We start from the raw sequence: 19,362 nt of genomic DNA on the forward strand, positions 1-19,362 counted from the left end.
ATAGTGTGGCAAGTACCCCAAACAGTGATATGGTGTGCCTGGAGACTCAGGGGAACAAAAGATGATGGGGCATTAAGTACTGATTGGAAAAGCACTCTTTGGAATTGCTGAAATGGTTTATTTTATTTACAAGATAGTAAGGTAGGTAGAATTTATAAAGATCTTGCAGTGTTATGTTAGCAGAACCATTTGGCAAACAGCACTCAGAAGCAAAAAATCTAGTGTTTTGTGTATCTAGTATTGAATGAATTGTGGAGAATACCTATTGATGTGTTTTGTTTTGTTTTCCTCTTGGTATTGTTACATTCATCTTCACTCTGGAATTTAACGGGCTGCCAATTTTCACCCAAATTGTTCACAGTCGAATGCCTTAGGCTTAAGGTGGTTTATTTTGATTCTGTTTTAATCTACAATACAGTCGTTGTAAATAGTTTATTTAGGTTTGTCCCTTGATTTATTTGTTTAAAGTTGGGGGTTTGCAGATCAGCTATGAATTGCAGTAAACTTTGGTTCCCTTTCCCAAGAATTTACGAACATTTCAATTAGAGCCCATGTTCGGTTACAACATTTTAAAGCTGAATAATGAATGGGGATAAGACCAGAGGACATTTCATTCCAAAGCAGGCAGCCTCTTGTTGATGCTCCAGTCAGGAATTGATAGTGCTCCCATGTAGACGAATGTGAATTTCAGGCAGCCTCATGCTGATGAGTCCAGTCAGGAATTGACAGTGCTCCCATGTAGATGAGTGTGAATTTCAGTGGCTACTTATTCTGCTCAGTAAATTGTGGTTATAGGGTACGTGCTAACATCCTCAGTGTAAAGACCTATAACACTGACAAAGGGGTAGGTGCAGAAACACTGCCAAAATGTTTTGGTCTCCCAGTCACAGTTGAAGGACATGACTGTCTAGTATTCTGTACACAGTTAGTGCTTACTAGATACTTTTTAATGACTTAAGCAAAATAATGAAGAGTCCCTCGTGCGCCTCTGATAGCTGAGATCCTGGTGGGCGAGTGCAGGGGAGGTTGAGTAATATGCTTCCCCCCCCCAAATAAAAATAAAAATAGTATCATGTTTGACATACTAACAAGTTTGTTGAATAGCTAACCAAATTCCTATTTCAGTCTTCAATCTAGATTGCTCTACTTAGCCTTTTCCAAGAGGGCATTGCAGAGTGTAGAAAGCTGTAAGAATCTGGTCCCCTTTTCCTAAGAGTCTGTGTCTCGTCTTTTTATTCCAGGGTTTCTTTAGCAAACGTCTGAAGGGATCCATCAAGAGAACGAAAAGCCAGTCGAAGCTTGACAGAAACACTAGCTTTCGACTTCCATCCCTTCGAAACAATGATGACAGGTAAGATTCTGTTAACTTTCCAGGAACAGACAAAGTTTTCAACTTTTGATGAAAGAAGGGGGAAAAAATGGAAAAAAAAACCTTGTGCCATTGATTTTTGTTCACAGGGTGCATCACAAACATTAATTCCATTGTCCAGTCCAACACTTCTGCAAAGTGTCTAGGTCAAATGGGTATCGTCAGATCTGTGGGCACAGAAACTTCAAACCAAATGCATGTGTACTTCGGGTCATCTAGAACCTGAACGGTACTAATTTGGCCTCCAGAATTCACCTCAGAGCAAACACAGGCCTTAAATATCTCATCAGGCTTTGAAAGGTGACAGTCGCTATGAGTTTGTGTCAGCTACATTAAGTGTACATTCTTTAAAGACTGAAAGTAGCTCTCCTATGTTCAGTGGTTTTTGTTATTCCTGTGATTTCCCATTTCGTTGAGGTTTAGTTTAGTTGGGGTACAGCCAGTACTTTGCCTCACAAACAGAAGCCCTTTTCTCAGAACCTAGAAATACATAGAATATAATTATCCTTGTTTTATAGGCAGAGAAACTGAGGCTCAGTAAGTTGTTACTCTGTCATTGGTCTACAGTGAGTCAGGTGGAAACTCTGTCTTAATGCCTACGACGAGACCTTCTCACCAGAGGTCTAGAACATTTAGAAGTCTGTCCCCAGTGCAATAGTAGTTCATCCTCTCCCCATCCTCTTTGCATTTTGTCAGCTGTAGAAATGGCTTAAGGAAAGCCGTCTGCCCTTCATGAGTCTTTACTTTTGAACTCTACTTCCAAAGGAGAGTCTGTCCTGAGAGCTCAAGGAATTTTATTCACGTGACTCAGGAAGCAGCACAGCACATAAAATCCCTCTTTGGAATATGGATTTGGAGGAAGGCAGGAGGTATTATGAGAGAAACCACCAAATTCAAGAACCAATTTAATAAACTCTGCAAAACTCTGTGATTCGAAAGTGGGGAAGCCTGCAGAAGAGGGAGGGATGTTGCTCTTTTTTCATCAGCCTTATAGATGCACATTTGGATTTGATATTGCATTAAATCATCACTCTAAGCACCCTCCCTTACTTCACAGGGCTCCCCTGACAGCTGATGGGTTGGATTGAGTTACTATGAGATTGCCTTCACTTAGGAGTCCCTGGCAGACTGCTGCTGTCTTATACCATTATTGTGTGTTTAGAGCATTTTTACCCTCTCCACTGGGCTGAATTCATTATTTGTTCCTGTCATGCTGTATTGCTTCAATCAATAGCACTATCCTTTCTGCCTAAAATATAGCACCGTAAAATCAGGGTGATAGCAAGTCTCCAAATGTTATAAAGCCTTTGTTGCTCTCTTGAATCGGAGAGGCACAACCATTAGGATGTTGTTCAAGAATATAGTCTTCCAGTTGAGGCAGTGGGCATCCAGAGCTTTAATGACTTAAAAATCAAAATAACGAGGAGTCCTTTGTGCACCTCTGATAGCTGAGATCCTGGTGGGTGGGTGGCAGGGGAGGTTGGGTAATGTGTTTCCTCCCTCCCCCTCCCCAAAATAAAAGCAATATCCTGTGACCATTGTCTTAAAACAAGCCTTGATCCCTTCCCAGCTGAAACCCAAAATTTGCCCTAAACTCCTATTTTCTAGGATTTGCAACTCAGCTGGGGGTTATATGGAGAGAACAGTGAACAAACATTTTGATTTTTATTGCCATCCAATCGTACAGAAGCTCTGAGTTGAGCCACTGAATGTAATTGTCGGGAACACCAGGCAAGTCTAAGAAGCTTCTGTTCCGGTTTCTGGCTTTGCCTCAGACTCTCCTTTTGATCCTGCGTAAACCATTTCTACGCCCCCTGCCTCAGTTTCCTGGCTTGGCATAGTGCCCACCCTTCCTCCCAGGAATAGTCTGATGAAGGATAATGACATGGTGACTCTGGGTGTTTTGAGCACTTCATAATATAAATCGTTAAAAAGGAAACTGATCTCGACTCAAAAGCTTTTGATGAAAGATGAAATTAAGTTCAAGCATAGACTGCTACTACATCCTATTACTGTAGGATGGCAGAAAAATATTTTTAAGGTGAGTTATTTTCATTTTAAAGAAAAGCTCCTACTTGTGCTCAGCAAGCATATCTGTGCAAAATATCACGAGGTTCTTTATTATGCAGATGTGATTGATCTGATAGACTAAACTGGCTCCAGGTCTGTCTCGCCAATGATCCACAAACCATAAATTGTGCTTCCTGGCTCTGATGGGATTTGGCACGATTGCTGTCTGCTGGGTCAAGACCTAGTGATTCCACTAACTAGAATCTCCAGGTGAAGTGCATCCATGGGAAGTGCACATTTCCCAGTGATCTGTATTTTGAGATGCCAGTAACTTTTAATTTCCACCCATCAGCTCACAGTCCCTTGCTGTGGTTAAACAAGATCCTATAGAAATCCTAGTTTGAGTCACTGAAAAGCTGAGGTGAAACTAAGCATGTTAAAATTATAGAGTGTTGAATACTTGTGTGGTGATTTTGGGGGGAGGGAGGAGGGGCAGGCTGGAGGAATGGAAGAAGAGGAAGGAAGGGAAGAGTGATGAGGGCTGCCCTCTTGGGATTTACCCCCATGGGGAAATATTGCTGATGTTCTAAAAGTTACCTTCCAGTTTGCCAAAGGGTTGTTTCTGTACTGCACTGGCTGAGGAAGGAAATTACAATCCTGCGGGCAGTCAGCAGTGGTACCTGTGAGTTGCAGTGTCACTGCATGCACTTCAGCAGATCTTCAGCAGGGCCTCAGAAACTCAGACTTTTAGTCTCAGCCCTGTCAATAAGGGGCGGAGGGGTACAAAGTCAATCAGATAAACCCCCAAGGCAGGTTGACATATTACTGCTCCTATTCTCGGAGAAGCAGCATGGCTTAGTGGAAAGAGCATGGGCTTGGGAGTCAGAGGTTGTGGATTCTAATCCCAGCTTTGCTGCCTATCAGCTGTGTTACTTTGGGCAAGTCACTTAACTTCTCTGTGCCTCAGTTACCTCATCTATAAAATGGGGATTAAGACTGTGAGCCTCATGTAGGACCATCTCATTACCTTGTATCTACCCCAGTGCTTTGAACAGTACTTGGCACATAGTAAGCACTTAACAAGTACCATTATTATTATTATTTTTATTATTACTTTAATCCTGGGGTTAGAAACAGAAATGGGGAAGATCTGATCTCATTTGAGGTTTAAGGATAAAAACTAGCCTTGTACAGTATGCTGACATAGCTTGATTCACTAAGGCTTGTTACGTAAGGATGCCATTTGTGAGTGGAGGAGTTAATTTCTCCCTCTTTCTGCCCTTCTACAGAGAAAATTTGCTGTAGTTTTCACTTTTAGGGTACGTGGTTATCAATTTTTGAATTTCTCAAAGAACTGGCTTTAAAATGAGTTCCCTTTCTATCATTGTGTCTGATAGCTCATATGTCTCCTTTTCCAAGATGTTCTGTAAGACACCTGCATCTTTGTTATTTTCAGCTGGGGATCAGCAGCCTATTGGGATTGGATAGTTGGCCTGAAGGCTGCCTGGACCAGGTGAGGGCAGGTGGATGTTTCCTGAGCAGCTTTTTATTTTAAAACAATGGAAGCAAGTGATGTGCTAAGCAGATTTTAATCAGCAAGGCTCTGGCTGCAGAGGATTAAATAATGTAGATACAGTATTTCTGCAGGGAGCCTCCCAGAGAACCTCGTTTGGCGTGCCGTGAGAGTTCAGTTCCATATGGAGATCAAGCCATTAAAGGGCTGTAAAATTAAGCAGTAGGGAAGGAATATTTTAGACATTTGCAGCTCAGCGGGTAGAACAAGCTCACTGGTCCAGGCAAAAGGGCACGGGTATGAGTGGAAGAATCTTGAAGCACCAAGTAGGCGTGTAAAGCTACTCTAGAGTACCATTTCTGATTGGGGGGCAGAGAAGTGAACCTCTACGAAATTGTCATTGGATTCATGGGAAATGTGCATTTCCAACTGGAAGAAAGTAGCAAGGGACAGTTAGTGCTTCAGGACCAAATGCTGGGAAGCAGAAGTTCATGCTGCTGCTCTGCTAGAAGAGGCCATTGGGGTTTCTTGGCGCTGCTACTGCTTGCTATTCAAAAATGTGGTTCAGCAGAGTTAAGGACCACAACTTCAGGCTTGAGCAGAAATCCCCTGTGTTAGAATCCGGGACACTACCATTGATTTTTGCATGAGCCTAAAGCTTTTTTAATTAAAAACGTTCCCAAATTTGGAAGGGAGTCAGTGAACATAGGCCAGATTGAGCAAATACAGCCCCAGAGTCACAGTGAGACACCTTTAATCTGAAAGCTGAGAGAATGGGTTTTAATTGGGCAGTTGAGCCGAGAAAATCCAGCTGTGTTTTATTTTACATGAACATTAATCAGAGTTCTTTGACTTCAGATTTTTCCTCCATCAATGTATCAGATGGCTTGTGTTTGTTCAAAGGATCGTTTCTTCAGGGTTTGTAAGCCTGATTTTCTTTGGAAGTGGGGGTTAAAGCAATACTGTACTCCACTATAACGAGTAATTGAAAGACTCTCAGGCTTTGTGGTGTGTCTTTTAAATAGGTCAGAACCAGCAAGCGGTCTTCATCATCAAAGCAATTAGATTTTGTTTTTAACCCTTCCCAAGCCAGACTGTAGACTGTGCATAAGTAATAGGGGTGAGCTGATTTTCTGCTGACACTGAAATCCGGGTGACCCCTTCCCAGGAAGTCATACCTGGAGGCACTGGCTTCTTTAGAAAGCTGTTTGTGGGCAAATACATGGTCACACTTGAGCTGGGGAGTTGTGTAAGTAATTTGGTAAGGAGACTTTGCCCAAAACGATAAGTCTGCTTTTAGGGTTAGGGTTGGAGCAGAGTCGAAACAATAAACTGCATTAGGAAACCTTTAGACTGTAAGCTCGTTGTGGGCAGGGGACATGTCTACCAACTCATACTGTGCCCGCCCAAGGGCTTAGTACACTGTTCTGCACACAGCAAGCGCTGAATAAATATGATTGATTGAACCCTGTGTCTTCTGTGAAGAATGAGGTCTTGAGATCACTGGGAATGAAATGAGATGTTAAAATTTTACTCCCCCTACCCTCCTCTAATTTTCATAGCCTAGGTTAAATGGAAAAGGTAGTGTCGATTGGAAGTTGCAGGCGTGTCCCTTTGGAGAAACTCCAGTGGGTTTTTAAACCTGTATGGGTAGAAGAAACAATAGAGGGAAAAATTAGTATTTGGGAGAAAAGTGCCATCTAAGTCAGACTTTGGATTGCTAATGGAAAATCTGCACAAATCACCCTTCCCCCAACCTCAGATCTGTACAGTCTTTCTGTTTACGGTAATGTTGCTTCTCCAAAACACTGAAACACTGCTCATTTTCCAATAGCTTTCCTATAAATACCGGAAAAGACTCCTGACTCCTTTTTTAGAGACACAGTGATGACACTTTGAGAGTGAAGGGTTCAGGTTTATCAGTTCATGTGGGCATCTGCTTGTAGACCCAGAGCTGAACAAGGGTAAAGAGAATCAGATATGAATTGACACTATATTGGCAGTGTGCAGAAACTGAAAGTGATGAGTTCTGATTCCATATTGCTTGGATTTGACTGTCAGTTTTTAGTGTCTTGTGTGGAGTATTAATAATAGCTGAGTAACAATAGCAAGCTACCCAATTTACCCTAACCTGGAAAATATCATGGCTTTGAGAATTTTTCAACCTGAAAACGTGTATCTGTGTGTGTGTGTGTGAGCCCCAAAATAGCAATGTTCTGTCACTGCCTGTTTTGATACTGCACCTGCACTAGAATAGAAAGAATTACCTGTGGGGCACCCGGGTGGCAACAGAGCCCCAATACCCACTGTCAGGAAGGAGCCGGGCGCTCTCTGTGTACTTAGAAAGGAACAACGAAGGACTTGGAGAGAGAACAGATGATGAAGAGATGAAGGCTGAAACCCGAAGGGAGAGGAAAAAGTCAGTGAAGAGGAGGATAGTGATTTCAGGGAGGAATTCAGAGAGCTGCCAGAAGGGCAAAGCAGGGAGAGGGGTAGAAAATCCAAAAGGAAAGAGAGCTGAGAAAGAGGAACGTTGGTCGACCAAATGGGAATATACGCAAGGAAAGATGGTTGACAGTACTCTGTCCCTGCAGGGAAATGAGTAGAGTTAGGGGAGCACGGATTAACAAAAATAAAAAAGAGTGACACATGATCAACCCCCTAAAATGAAAACATTGGGTACAGGGAGAGTGAAAAAAAAACAATAGATCCCCTGGCACTGTTTCATCTGGCCCAGACAGTGGCCACCAGCCCCTTCTCATCTCATGGTGGTGATTTTGGAGTCGTCGTCATCAAGGACAAAAAGACTTTGGGACTGAGAACCTGCATGAAGGAGTGGCTTTTACTGTGAATGGTTTGCATGATTCCTCTCACACTCTCCTGTCCATTCCAGCTTCATTCAGGTTGTGCGGTGGATGTAACAAGTTAATAGTCAGGGGGCAAGGTGGGAGCACCTTGTGAAATACACACAAAAATTGTGTGTTTGTCCGTCCAGGAGCCATTTATGGCAAAAGTGGGTTGGGGAAAAGGGACTTTTCTGAGGTTTCTTGGGACAGTTCAGATTTACTCTTGGGGATTTTCTTGGGAGCAGTGGATCCAAGGGGAAGACTCTTGACCATCAGCCAACCAATAATATTTACTAAAGAGAGCCTTTGCAGGAGAATGGTACTGGTAGTAGCAATAGCATTTATTGAGAGTCCAGTTGGCGTATTGCACTGTATTAGGCACTTGAGAAGTACAGAATCAAAGCAAAAGACATGGCCCTTGCCCTCAAGGATCTTACAATCTAATTTACTGTTTATGATAGCAGGCACAGTAGCGTGGAAACAAAGTTATGACTGGTAAGTAACAGGAATGTGGGAAGGTGACTACAAATGAGTGAATTTGAACTTTCCCCCCCAAAACCCGGGAAGGCTCAATCACCCTCTCCATCCATTTTTCAGTTGCCCAGGAGCAATGGAAGGCACCAAAACAAAGGCAGAAAAGGAAGGGAATGGGATGGGATGGCAGGAGTAGGAAAACATCATCAATACATCATCAATTCATTCATGGAGGATGGGATAAGACTCTCAGGTGAAGATGAAACCTGGTTCAGAAGCTATAAAGAGAAGAATGAAGAAGAAATAAAGCAGATGTGAGTGAATAATTTGGCTTTAATTTACCTTCCTTCATGGATGATATTCCCTCGCTGAGGAACATCATCCATAAAGGAAGGTAGATTAGTCAATCAGTGGCATTTATTGAGTTCTTATTGTGTGCTGAGCATTGTACTAAGGGCATGGGAGAGTACAGTAAAACAGAGTTGGTAAACACATTCCCTATCCTCAAGGAGCTTATAGTCTAGTGGGAGGTAGGCATGAATATAAATAAATAATTTATAATATATAGCTTATAGGTAAGTACACAAGCGCCAAGGGACTTAGAGTGGGGCAAATATTGAATTCATTCAGTCGTATTTATTGAGCACTTACTGTGATCTGCACTAAGCACTTGGAAGAGTACAACACAACAATAAACACACACATTCCCTGCCCACAACAAGCTCAAAGATCCTAGTGCAAATAAACATAGGTTGTTTGGAGTATTCCCCAGCCCCTTTCTTGCCTATTTTACCACCCTGAACTCTCAAGAAACTGGACAACTTGTTAATCTCCAGGTGGGTGGGAGATGGGCCTTCTTTGCTTGAAAAAAAATCACCTTTGCCATGCTTAGGGACCCGGCTCTTCGAGCCTTGCTGGCTACTGCTTCTCCCCACTCGCCACCTTCGAGCTCTAATCTCCTTATAGGTGCAGCGCCATGGCAACAGGCCCAGCGTTGAGTAAGCTGGTTACACCCGGAACCTTGTTTGTGTTACCTGAGGGGCAGGATGCAGCCTGAAGGATGGGAAGGAGGGCTATATTACTCAGCTCGTTTGAATGGAGGTGGTTTCTTTTCCCAGTCGCTGTTCCTGTTCCGCTTCTGTTGAAAGCTTGAAATAACATCTGCACATTTTTGCCCAGTGACGCGTCCAAAGGGCAGCAGGAGTGCCGTAGCGACTCGGTGCCTATCTTCTTCTGAACAGAGGGATTTGATTTCCGAGATGTAGTCCAGAGAGAAGTTGGGGAACCGTGACGTATGGCAGCGCTATGATTTGGGGATGCACCAGCAGGTGGCTGTACAATTGCTTCATGTATGCTTGATTTATTTGAAAGACAATGCATTGTGTATTTGGGATGGCCAAAGTGTGATTTTTTTTTTCCCCGTTGAGGTTTTAAGAGATGTTTGGGATGACTTTTTTTTTGAAGTCTTCTCTCCGGTGCCTTCCGCGTCTATCTGTAGCCTCTCCTGCTCAAAGTGGTTGGCGAACACTGTTAGCCATGGGCATTTGCTGTCAGTTGCTTTGCTCCAGCGACTCCTGCTGTGTTAGATGAGGCTGGCCAGTCTGGAAGAGTGGTGGTGACCCACTGACGTCAGCCGGGCCTTCCACGGAGAGGGCTGGATTATTGTTTGTGAATAACATTAAAAGTGGCCTTTTGTGTGTGCATTGTTCTCTCATATTTCTCCTCAAAGGCTGCAGTTACCATCCAGTTATTTGGTGCTGACATGATAGGCTGGATAGATAAAAACAGCTATCTGTTCTAATATAGGCCGAAATCTGATTCTTGCTGATACTCCACTGTTGATGTTTTGAATTCACAATGAGCATTTTGGTGAGGCACAGATGATTAGATGGCGGCTGTCTGTTCCAAGCGTCATTTTGTATTGTCAGTGGGAAATCATCTTTTGTTAAACTTAAAAAGGCTATTACATGCTTGGAGAATGTCAGGAGGTCCCTTCTGAATTAGACTGAGCTCTAATGGTGGTTGATTTTTGTAGAAAACAGAAAGGAGCTGAACTCTGTGTGCTCCGTATGATGTTCCTTGTTACATTGTGTAAATAAACAGTGTGTGGCTGGAGGTGGAAGGGAAAAAAGGGACATTTTGAGTTTCCCATTTTTCTTTAGCAGGTTCTTCAAGAGCATCACTAACATTCCCTGTGATACTTGCTAAATCAGGATTGAAACTTCACCTTTCGCTTTTGAGATTTTGTGACATTTGATGGCTTATCAATCAGTCATATTTATGGAGCTGCTTAGTGTGTTCAGAGCACTGTACTAAGTGCTTGGGAAAGTACAGTATAAGAGTTGGTAGATAAACTCCCTGCCCTCAGTGAGTTTAGGCTTTTGGAGGTTACAGTTGGGTGCTAGTTTAGTGTTCGTTTATCCCTTCACTACTGCATTCAAGAATATGGGCATTTTGTGTTGACTGAAGGAATTTTCCAGAGCTAAGGAGTGACTTCCATTATGCAAAGAGGAAGAGGATTCTTTACATTCTTTGACTATCCACTGAGTAAATCAAATCAGTCAGAATGTTTTATCAGTGACTAAAAGCTCTTCCTCTGGATAAGGCTTAGGTGCTTTGTTCTGTGGAGAGAAGGGCCTGCTCCAGGCTAAGATCAGTGTAAAACTGTTTCTAAAGTAATTTCCAACTGAAAAAGATCATTTTGAGAGAGTGGATTTGGAAATAAGGAGATGCAGAGTAGGAGAAAAGATTACACGATGAGGAGAACGTAAGGATTGAAGTGAGAATGTAAGGCATGACCTATTGGAAAGAACACAGGTCAGGAAACTTGTTTCCTGGTCATAGCTCTATGACTGACTTGCTGTGTAAATTTGGGCAAGTCACTTAACCTCAGTTTCCTCATCCGTACAGAGGAGGTAAGAATGCCTGCCTCACTCTATCGCCTCATGGATGTTATAAGGATAAAACAATTTCATTGATATGAAAGTGCTTTGGAAAAAAATAAGTGGTCTACAAATTCAAGGAAAAACCATTAAGAACCCAAGGAGAAGTTTTGGAACAACAAAAGTTGGAAGAGAAGGAAGCTGTAGCAATCAGTAAAGATTTTTACTGAGCTGGAAGGGAGGAGTTGCCAGAAAGGGTCTAACAGCACTTCACAAAAAATATTTCCAGTACAAAACCCCCAGTGTGTGTGTGTGTGTGTGTGTGTGTATGTGTGTTGCACATGCATGCCGAGTCCTCTGTGTTCCCTAACTTCTCCGTCTGTAAACGAGCGATGATGAAAATTAGTAAATTAATGCCCTCAGGAAGGGCTTATACTCCTGTGAGAGGCTACGTAACTATGTTTATGGACCGTCAACTCAGACTGTGATGCATTCTGCTTGGTACACATATGTTTTTACTGTTGCCTTTAAACGAGCTACTAATTTATCGCCTCCTTTTTTCATTTTTTGATATTAAGCATTTTCAAGATTCACAGCTTAAACTGTCGAATAAAATCTTCCCTTGTACTTTGACATCTGTTACTGTCCCTAGCTCACAATAGAAATGCCTTCTCTTCCCGCCCAACACCCTTAGGTCTCGGGGGCTGCCCAAACTAAAAGAAGCACATTCCCATGAGTCCTTGCTGAGCCCAGTGGAAACCCTGGATCTGGAGAGGGGACGGCCAATCTCTGTGAGACCGCTCCACAGGAGCATCCTCGGACGAGACTTCTGCTTCGAGGTAAAGAAAAGCTGAGAGAAGGAAGGTGGTTAGTTGGTAAATGAACTCCCTCCTGGGTAATTTTGTACCTTCCCTCCTCAGGTCCTCTGGAGGCTCATGTTAAGTTGGGAAGTATTTTTATTTTCCAGGTCTAAATGGCCTCAGACTGGATGCTTTCAAATTAGTTCAATAGGAAGAAATCTCTCAAGTTGTTATTGGTAACTGGAAACGTATATCAAGTTAATTCAATACCCATTAACGCAGGCTATTAGGAGAGGGTTACCAAGGGCTTCATGGCCTATCAAATTGCTTTTGCCCCTTCCCTCCTGACAGCTACCACGTGAAGCCCAAAAGCTTAATGATAAGTCATTTGTCTCACGCTGTTTTTCCATACTGAGAGAGTTGCCTTAAATTATGTTGATAGCGTGCTTCTAAAACTCTAAGCCCCAGATTTCACATTTCCTGGAAGAGGTTCAACTGACCTGAGCTCCGCACACCTATCAGAAAGACTCATCGATTCTCCCACATAAGAGAGTACTATTCAGAAAAGTTTCTGGCTAGGCCGAGGCCCTGACTCCATTTCCAGATCGTTGGGAAACGATGAATACTTGAGGCAGGATGAGAATATATTCTGGTCCACTTTGGGACTGAGCTAAATGTAAATGGCTGCTGTCCTCACAGAGCTTCTTGCAGTTAAGCAGGTTCCACCTCAAATGTTCCCTCTTTCAGGGATCGCCCCAGGTCCTTTGGGAATGTGTTATGGTGGCTGGCAGGGAGAGCCCTCGTGGAAGAAGGGAAAGTGATTCCCAGACTGATTGGAGAAGCAGCGTGGCATAGTGGATAGAGCACGGGTCTGGGTGTCAGACCACTTGTCTGCTGTGTGACCTTGGGCAAGTCACTTCACTTCTCTGTGCTTCAGTTACCTCTTCTGTGAAATGGGGATTCAGACTTTGAGCCCCACTTGGGACAGGGACTGTGTTCAACCTGATTTGCTTTTATCCACTCCAGCACTTAGTACAGTGAGTGAGTTGCTTGAAGAGGACTTGGATAGTATTTCCAGCTAAATGATAGTCTTCCTGAATTTCTGACTGGCTTGCTTTAAAGTGACCAGTATTCCATTTTAAGTGCATGCCTTTACTCAGTTGGCCACTTGCCTGCTGTATGACCTTGAACACTTATCTCTGTGCCTCAGTTTCCTCATCTAAAAATAGGGACACCTGTTCTCCCTCCTACTTAGTATGAGATACCCTTGGGAGACAGAGACTGTCCTTCCTGATTATGTCGTATCTACTCCTGTGCTTAGTATAGTGTTTGGGCCATAGTGAGTGCTTAACAAACACAGCGATTATTATTATTGTTGTTATTATTATTATCATCATTAGAGGAGTGGAAGCTGCTGGGATCATGTTTCAAGTTGTAGCAAAAAGTGGATCTCCTAGTACAGCCCCAAAATCAGACAGTGACATTTGTTTTGGTTCTGGGCACCACTTCCAGATATCTGGGGTTGAAATGTGGATTTTGGAGCGAAAGCTCATTGGCCTAACCCAATCCCTGTTGTTGGTATTCTAGGTCACCTACCTGAGCGGCACCAAGTGCTTCAGGAGTCATTCCGCTGCCTCAAGAGATGGCTGGATTCAAAACCTCTACATAGCCATTCAACCCAACAAGGTAACTTGGGACGTTGTACTGCAAACACTTCCAAGGTTGAGGCCCGTGGTTAGTTGCAGCCCCCGGTGAAGTTTGCCAGGGGCAATATGAGAGACAAGTGGCCGCATGGTCAAGCAGGAGGATGCAGCTGAGCAATCACCTCTGCTGGAGCTCAGCCCAGCACCACCTTTGGTGCTCCAGATTTGAAATCTGCAGTACCCACTGCTCCCCAGAGTTCAGGGTCCAGGGTTGCACTTCATGAGAGACAGCAGCCATTGCAGCTCCTTCTGCAAGGAGCCGAGCTGGTCAGCAGAGACCGGTGCAGGGTGAATTCCATTGCTTCTCTCTCCTCCTCCTCCTGCCTATTGCTGGGTGGGAAACTCTTCTGAATGAGGGTGTGAAGGGTGAGGTGGGAATAAGTGCGGGACTCTCTCTTCTGCCTCTTATTTGTATGTCTCGCGGTCCTGTTTTCCTCTCCTCCCTAATTTTGGCCCTAAATCTCTTCAAAGAGGGGCCTGAGGCGTTTAAAACGATTCACGGAGTTTAAAACTTGGGCCGCCAAAAGGAATAGTTAAACTCAACATCTTCACTTGTTTGAAAACATCAGGAGCGTTGCCCTAAAAGCTATTTTGTCTCATCTGTAAAAATTAATCTACAAAATGTCCCCCAAATAATGTCCTTGCTATCCTGCTTCTGGGTCATTTTAAGGAGGCTAACAAATAGAAATGGGGATTACTTCCTACTCTAGACTTACTTTGGAATCACATATTTGCACACTGCCTCCCTAAAGAAGAGTGTCCCTACAATCATCCTGAATGGTCTGTGCGAGTGGACCAAAAAGAAAAAAGACTACCGTTCTCTCTCAGAACCTGAGGAGTATTCAAGAGTTAAAATAATGTGTCATCCCTGCCATATGACTAGCCCTATAAATGAATTAAATGTCCTCTCAGAATTTCCAAGTATGAAGTGATATTTATCCAGTGTCATTTCTCTGAATCTCCTAATTTCTGGCGATTCCAGAATATTTATTTTCCTCAGTAGGCAAATACCAAACCCTTTCAGTAATGGTTGAGATAATTGATAGAACACTGCACCATAATCACTGTCTCCCTTTCTGAAAATAAATGTTCTCATTCAAAGCTTGTGACCCTGGACCTTAATCTTCTTTCTTCTTCCCAGGACAATTGTCGGCGGGCTGAGCATGCCCTCCGGTTATGGATCATCGAAGCTAAGGACTTGGCCCCCAAAAAGAAATATTTCTGTGAGCTCTGCCTGGATGATACCCTTTTTGCAAGAACCACCAGCAAAATCAGAGCTGATAACATTTTTTGGGGGGAATATTTTGAATTTTTTAGTCTTCCTGCACTACATAGCATCACCATCCACATATACAAGGACATGGAAAAAAAGAAGAAAAAGGACAAGAATAATTACGTTGGTCTGGTCAATATCCCTACAACCAGCGTGACCGGCCGCCAGTTCGTAGAAAAGTGGTATCCTGTCAGCACGCCGACAGCCAGCAAAGGAAAGGCAGGGGGGCCGTCCATTCGGATCAAGTCCCGTTTCCAGACCGTAACCATCCTGCCTATGGAGCAGTACAAAGAGTTTGCGGAGTTCATCACCAGCAACTACACCATGCTCTGCTCCGTCCTAGAGCCTGTAATCAGCATCAGGATCAAAGAAGAGATAGCATGTGCCCTAGTGCATATTCTTCAAAGCACTGGCAGGGCCAAGGTGAGCGGAAGAGGGAGGCTAGGTCATTACCCCTTCTCATCCTTCTGGCTAATAAGATTCTCTTGTTAAAGTTCTACAAAGAGCCATTAGAGAATAAGGTTTGAAATTTGCCAGAAAAGAGTATCCAGCAGTATATTTGTCTCTAATCCTCAGGAGCCCTGGAGACAAGGGAGCGAAGGGAAGGAAGGGTTGAGTAGAGGAAAGCATTTTAGTCAGCCATGCGTGGAAGACAGGTACCGTATCATCTAAAAGGACTGTCGTTGGCAAGGAGACTGTCAACGCCTTGAAGGCAGGGATCGTGGCTGCTAATTATTTTATGCTCTTTCAAGCGCATAATACGGTGCTCTTCTTAAAATTAGGTGCACAGTGAATTATATTGATTGAGGTGGGGAAAATGGAGCAGGCATGGGACCTTAGAAGATATTAGCATTGTACAAAAATCTGTGACACAAATACGAACTTAAGCTTCCTTGATGGCTTTCGGAGCAGTTGTTTGCCCTCTTGGGGCAAGAAGGAGTTGCTCCAGAGGCCAGAAAAATAAAATGTCAGGCCTAAACAACAAGAGAAAAACAACAGCCAGGTGCCAGAGGGGCCTTTCCAGCATTTCCCCATCCCCTGACACCATTCTTCCTATCCTCTGCTTGGCGTGTTCATTCCCATAGCAGAACCTGCACTGGGACCAAGAGTGCCATGTGAATTTATGCTGTACAGTTAGGTGTCAGACCTAGACTGGATCTCAGCTAGACTAGCTTATGTAGCAAACTGTGACAACTGCTATAAGCATTGTGACAGATTTTGGGGGTACTAATTAAAATATGTTATAGGCTCTATTTTTCTATCTTGCGCTTCTGATTTGTGATTTAATTCTCAGGCAACAGTTCTGATGCTCATTTTACTGTTCTGAGGCCAGGCCTCACAGTGTGGACTCTAAAGTGTGGGTACATAATCCTTCCTAACATTAAATATAGCTCTTAATAGTCCAGAAAATAATAAGAATGTTCTTTTTTATGTTCAGGAACCTACTAATCCCATTAATGTGTCAAGTTTCTGTGCCACATTAAAGGGTCATTTGTCTTTATTTTTTCCTCCCTTTCCAAGCAGGGAGCACTGAAAAGGCCTAATGAAATATCCATGGCCTTCTTTAAAGTGAGGTCGCTTCTTTTCAAGACAGGCAAAGATGAACTTGGGATTTGCACTAAATAGTAAAAGAAGGTTGACAGACCAAACAGCTATTTGATTGGACGGTATTCCAAGACTCGTTTCTTCTGTCCCCATAGATTGTAACATTCTAATCCATTGTCTTTTGGTTCCTCAAGCAGCAGCCTAGCATGCCTATTTTTTACTCAAACATTTCCTGCCTGTGCTTGAACTTTGCCCGCTCAGGATTTCCTGACAGATGTGGTGATGTCCGAGGTGGACCGTTGTGCAGAGCATGATGTCTTGATATTCAGAGAGAACACAATTGCCACCAAGTCCATTGAGGAATACCTGAAGCTGGTGGGATGGCAGTATCTCTACGAAGCTTTAGGTAAAGAGGCAAATTCCTTCCCTTCCTCTCCTTTTCTTTTCATATCAGCAGCCATTCGTCTCCAGTCTTCTCTTCTTTTTCCTGCTTTCTTCTTTCACATGCCCATCCCTCTTCACTTGGCAGAAGAGTGTGGGAAATGTAGAAAGTGATGCAGAGATGTTTATATTTTTCTTATTTTTAAAAGTTTATAGACACATTGTGTTTATTTAAATAGTTCATTGCATTTACGTAGCCAGCTCTAACTTAGAGCCCATGATGTGAACTTTGCTTTCACAGTAGTGGGCCTCTTATAAAATCACAAGGGATATAGTGACGCCATGTGAAAAAAGTTCCCCAAATGAGTATTGCCGTCCACTCATTTGATGAGCTGCATCAGTTTTCTTGAAATCAGCTGAAATGGCTGGTTGTGTTTTGTGGGCTGGTGTTGAGCAGTTACAGAAGCAGTTAGAATTGGGACCAACCAGAATAGTAAGCATCTGCAAAAATCTGGATTGTTGCATGGGCAGGGATCCAGATGAACCATAGTCTCAGTCTGGGATAAAAACAGCCTTCCCAGACGTGGCAAACTTTGGGCCACAGTAAGCTTCAAGAGAGCAGGGACCTACTTTTCTCTTTCTTTTACTGAAGCTAGAACACAACTCTCCACACAGTGGTTACTAAGTAGACTGTGAATTAACTGCCAGACAGAGACCTGCTTCAGCAGAAGACTTGCCTACAGTGCGGCTCAAAGTTTGGTTTAAAAAAATAAACTTGTCCAATACTCCCTTTCTGCCAGCCAGCCAGGCCTCATTTGTTTTGATCAAAACACTGCCGTGTGCTGGGCAGACACTGCAACCTCATTCCTAGCTGAAAGTTTCCTCTGTTGGTAGCTCTGTTTCTCAGGAATCAAAGTGTTCAGTAAATTCCCTTAGTAGAGGGATTTCCAGCAGCAGGAGATAGGCAGTGGTTCTTTATAATGCTCCAATTTCTATCTCTGGTGGCAGAGCACTAATCCAAGCCTTGATATGCCCACAAGTTTTGGCTTATTCCCAGGAATATCAGTGCTGCTAGAAAATGGCTCCCAGGGCATCTGGGCATTGGCGAGCAATTGCACAGACTGAGCAGCACATTTGGCTTCAGAATTTCCAGACACAGAGCAATCAGATACTAATAGGTTTTTCACATTGGACTTATGTTTTTTGTTTTTTTCTGAAGCCCAGAAAGCAGCCAAAGAGATCTAGGAAAGCTAGTGAAAATCCACTCCCTCAACATACCACATGGTTACATAAAGGTTCACATGGAGTAGGTTTTGTATCTGCCCGGTTTCAGTGTGGGCCCGCATTCATAATTCCCTTCTTTCTTTCCAAAGTTCCTTGTTGGCTCTGTTGTGTTCTTTGCATTAGCTTTTCTAACCTGTTTTTTTAGCATTTCCCCCAGTAGCAGCTCCAGAGGTCATTCAACCTAATGAGACCAATGTGCTTTGTTCAGTTTTAAATGTCTAACACCAGGGTTGTTTCCCTAGACCAGATCTGGCCTTCAAGAGCTCCCTTGCCAAAAAGGCAACTTAATGACAAAAGTTAGGGGCGTGATCCCATCTCAAGTGAAGAAACTTATCCTGGAGGCCCTACTTTAATATGCAGCTTCTTCTTTTTTGGGGGGGAAATGAATAAAATAAAAAAGCTCAGAATTTACCTTGGTCGCTTATTTAATTGTTTTAAAAGGTAATCCTGTTTAATTCTTAGCCTCTTTCCCCTTGAGCTATCATTCCTCATCTCCCAGCATTCTTGTTAATAAAAGCCAAACAGCTTGCCCCACCATGATCATGTCACTAAACTATCCTGTTACACTGTCTTCCTTTGTACATTAACTGAAAACCAGCTACTTAATGCTGCTGATGGGTAATTCCCTTAGACTTTTCAGTATCGCCCTCATCCTCAGTAACAACCAAAGTAAACTCAAGGAGATCTGTTGTACTCCCCTAAACTTGGCACACAGTAGGCTTTCAAATAGCATTGTATGATTGATTTGGGGGAGCTGGGACTAGGTGTGTCCCTTGAGACTCATCGGGAAATTTTAAGAGAGCATAATATTTGTAACCGTGAATGTGAAGCTAAATTTGAAGAAACGAATCTTATTCTTCAGGCAATAGAGCCGATTTTCCTGCCTCAGACCTAGCCACCATGTAGAGAAGGGTTATTTTGACAAAAAGGAACCCTTTCATTTTTATTTTAGCGCCAGCACTAGCTCTTAGGACCTTGGGTATATCACCCAAGCTTTGGGGCCTCCAAGATGGAGAGTCAGAGGACCTAACCTTGCTTCTTGCCTGCCTTGTGACCTGGGGCAAGTCACTTAACTTCCCCATGCCTCAGTTACCTCATCTGCAAAATAGGTATTAAATCATACTCCCTCCAATTTAGACTGTGAACCCCTTGTGGGACAGGGACTCTGTCCAACCTGAATGTCTTGCATCTACAGTGCCTGGCATATTGTAAGCGCTTAACAAGTACCATTTAAAAAAAATAAGACTATGAGATATGCCACTAACTCTGTAGGGACAGTGTG

General features: G+C 43.2%; 1 protein-coding gene across 9 annotated transcripts in view; it reads left to right on the forward strand.

Annotated features, from left to right (window-relative positions):
- RASAL2 (RAS protein activator like 2) overlaps positions 1-19,362 on the forward strand; it is a 257,669-nt gene that overhangs the window by 216,867 nt on the left and 21,440 nt on the right. For all 9 annotated transcript variants that reach the window (XM_029081343.1, XM_029081344.1, XM_007668924.4 and 6 more), the window contains 5 exons: positions 1,242-1,351; positions 11,789-11,933; positions 13,482-13,580; positions 14,739-15,293; positions 16,677-16,821. In XM_029081343.1, coding sequence (XP_028937176.1) covers positions 1,242-1,351; positions 11,789-11,933; positions 13,482-13,580; positions 14,739-15,293; positions 16,677-16,821 — 1,054 coding nt within the window. The remainder of the gene's footprint in view (positions 1-1,241; positions 1,352-11,788; positions 11,934-13,481; positions 13,581-14,738; positions 15,294-16,676; positions 16,822-19,362) is intronic.

Source organism: Ornithorhynchus anatinus, chromosome 16 (assembly GCF_004115215.2).
Source record: "Ornithorhynchus anatinus isolate Pmale09 chromosome 16, mOrnAna1.pri.v4, whole genome shotgun sequence".
In the NCBI taxonomy this organism is placed as follows: domain Eukaryota; kingdom Metazoa; phylum Chordata; class Mammalia; order Monotremata; family Ornithorhynchidae; genus Ornithorhynchus; species Ornithorhynchus anatinus.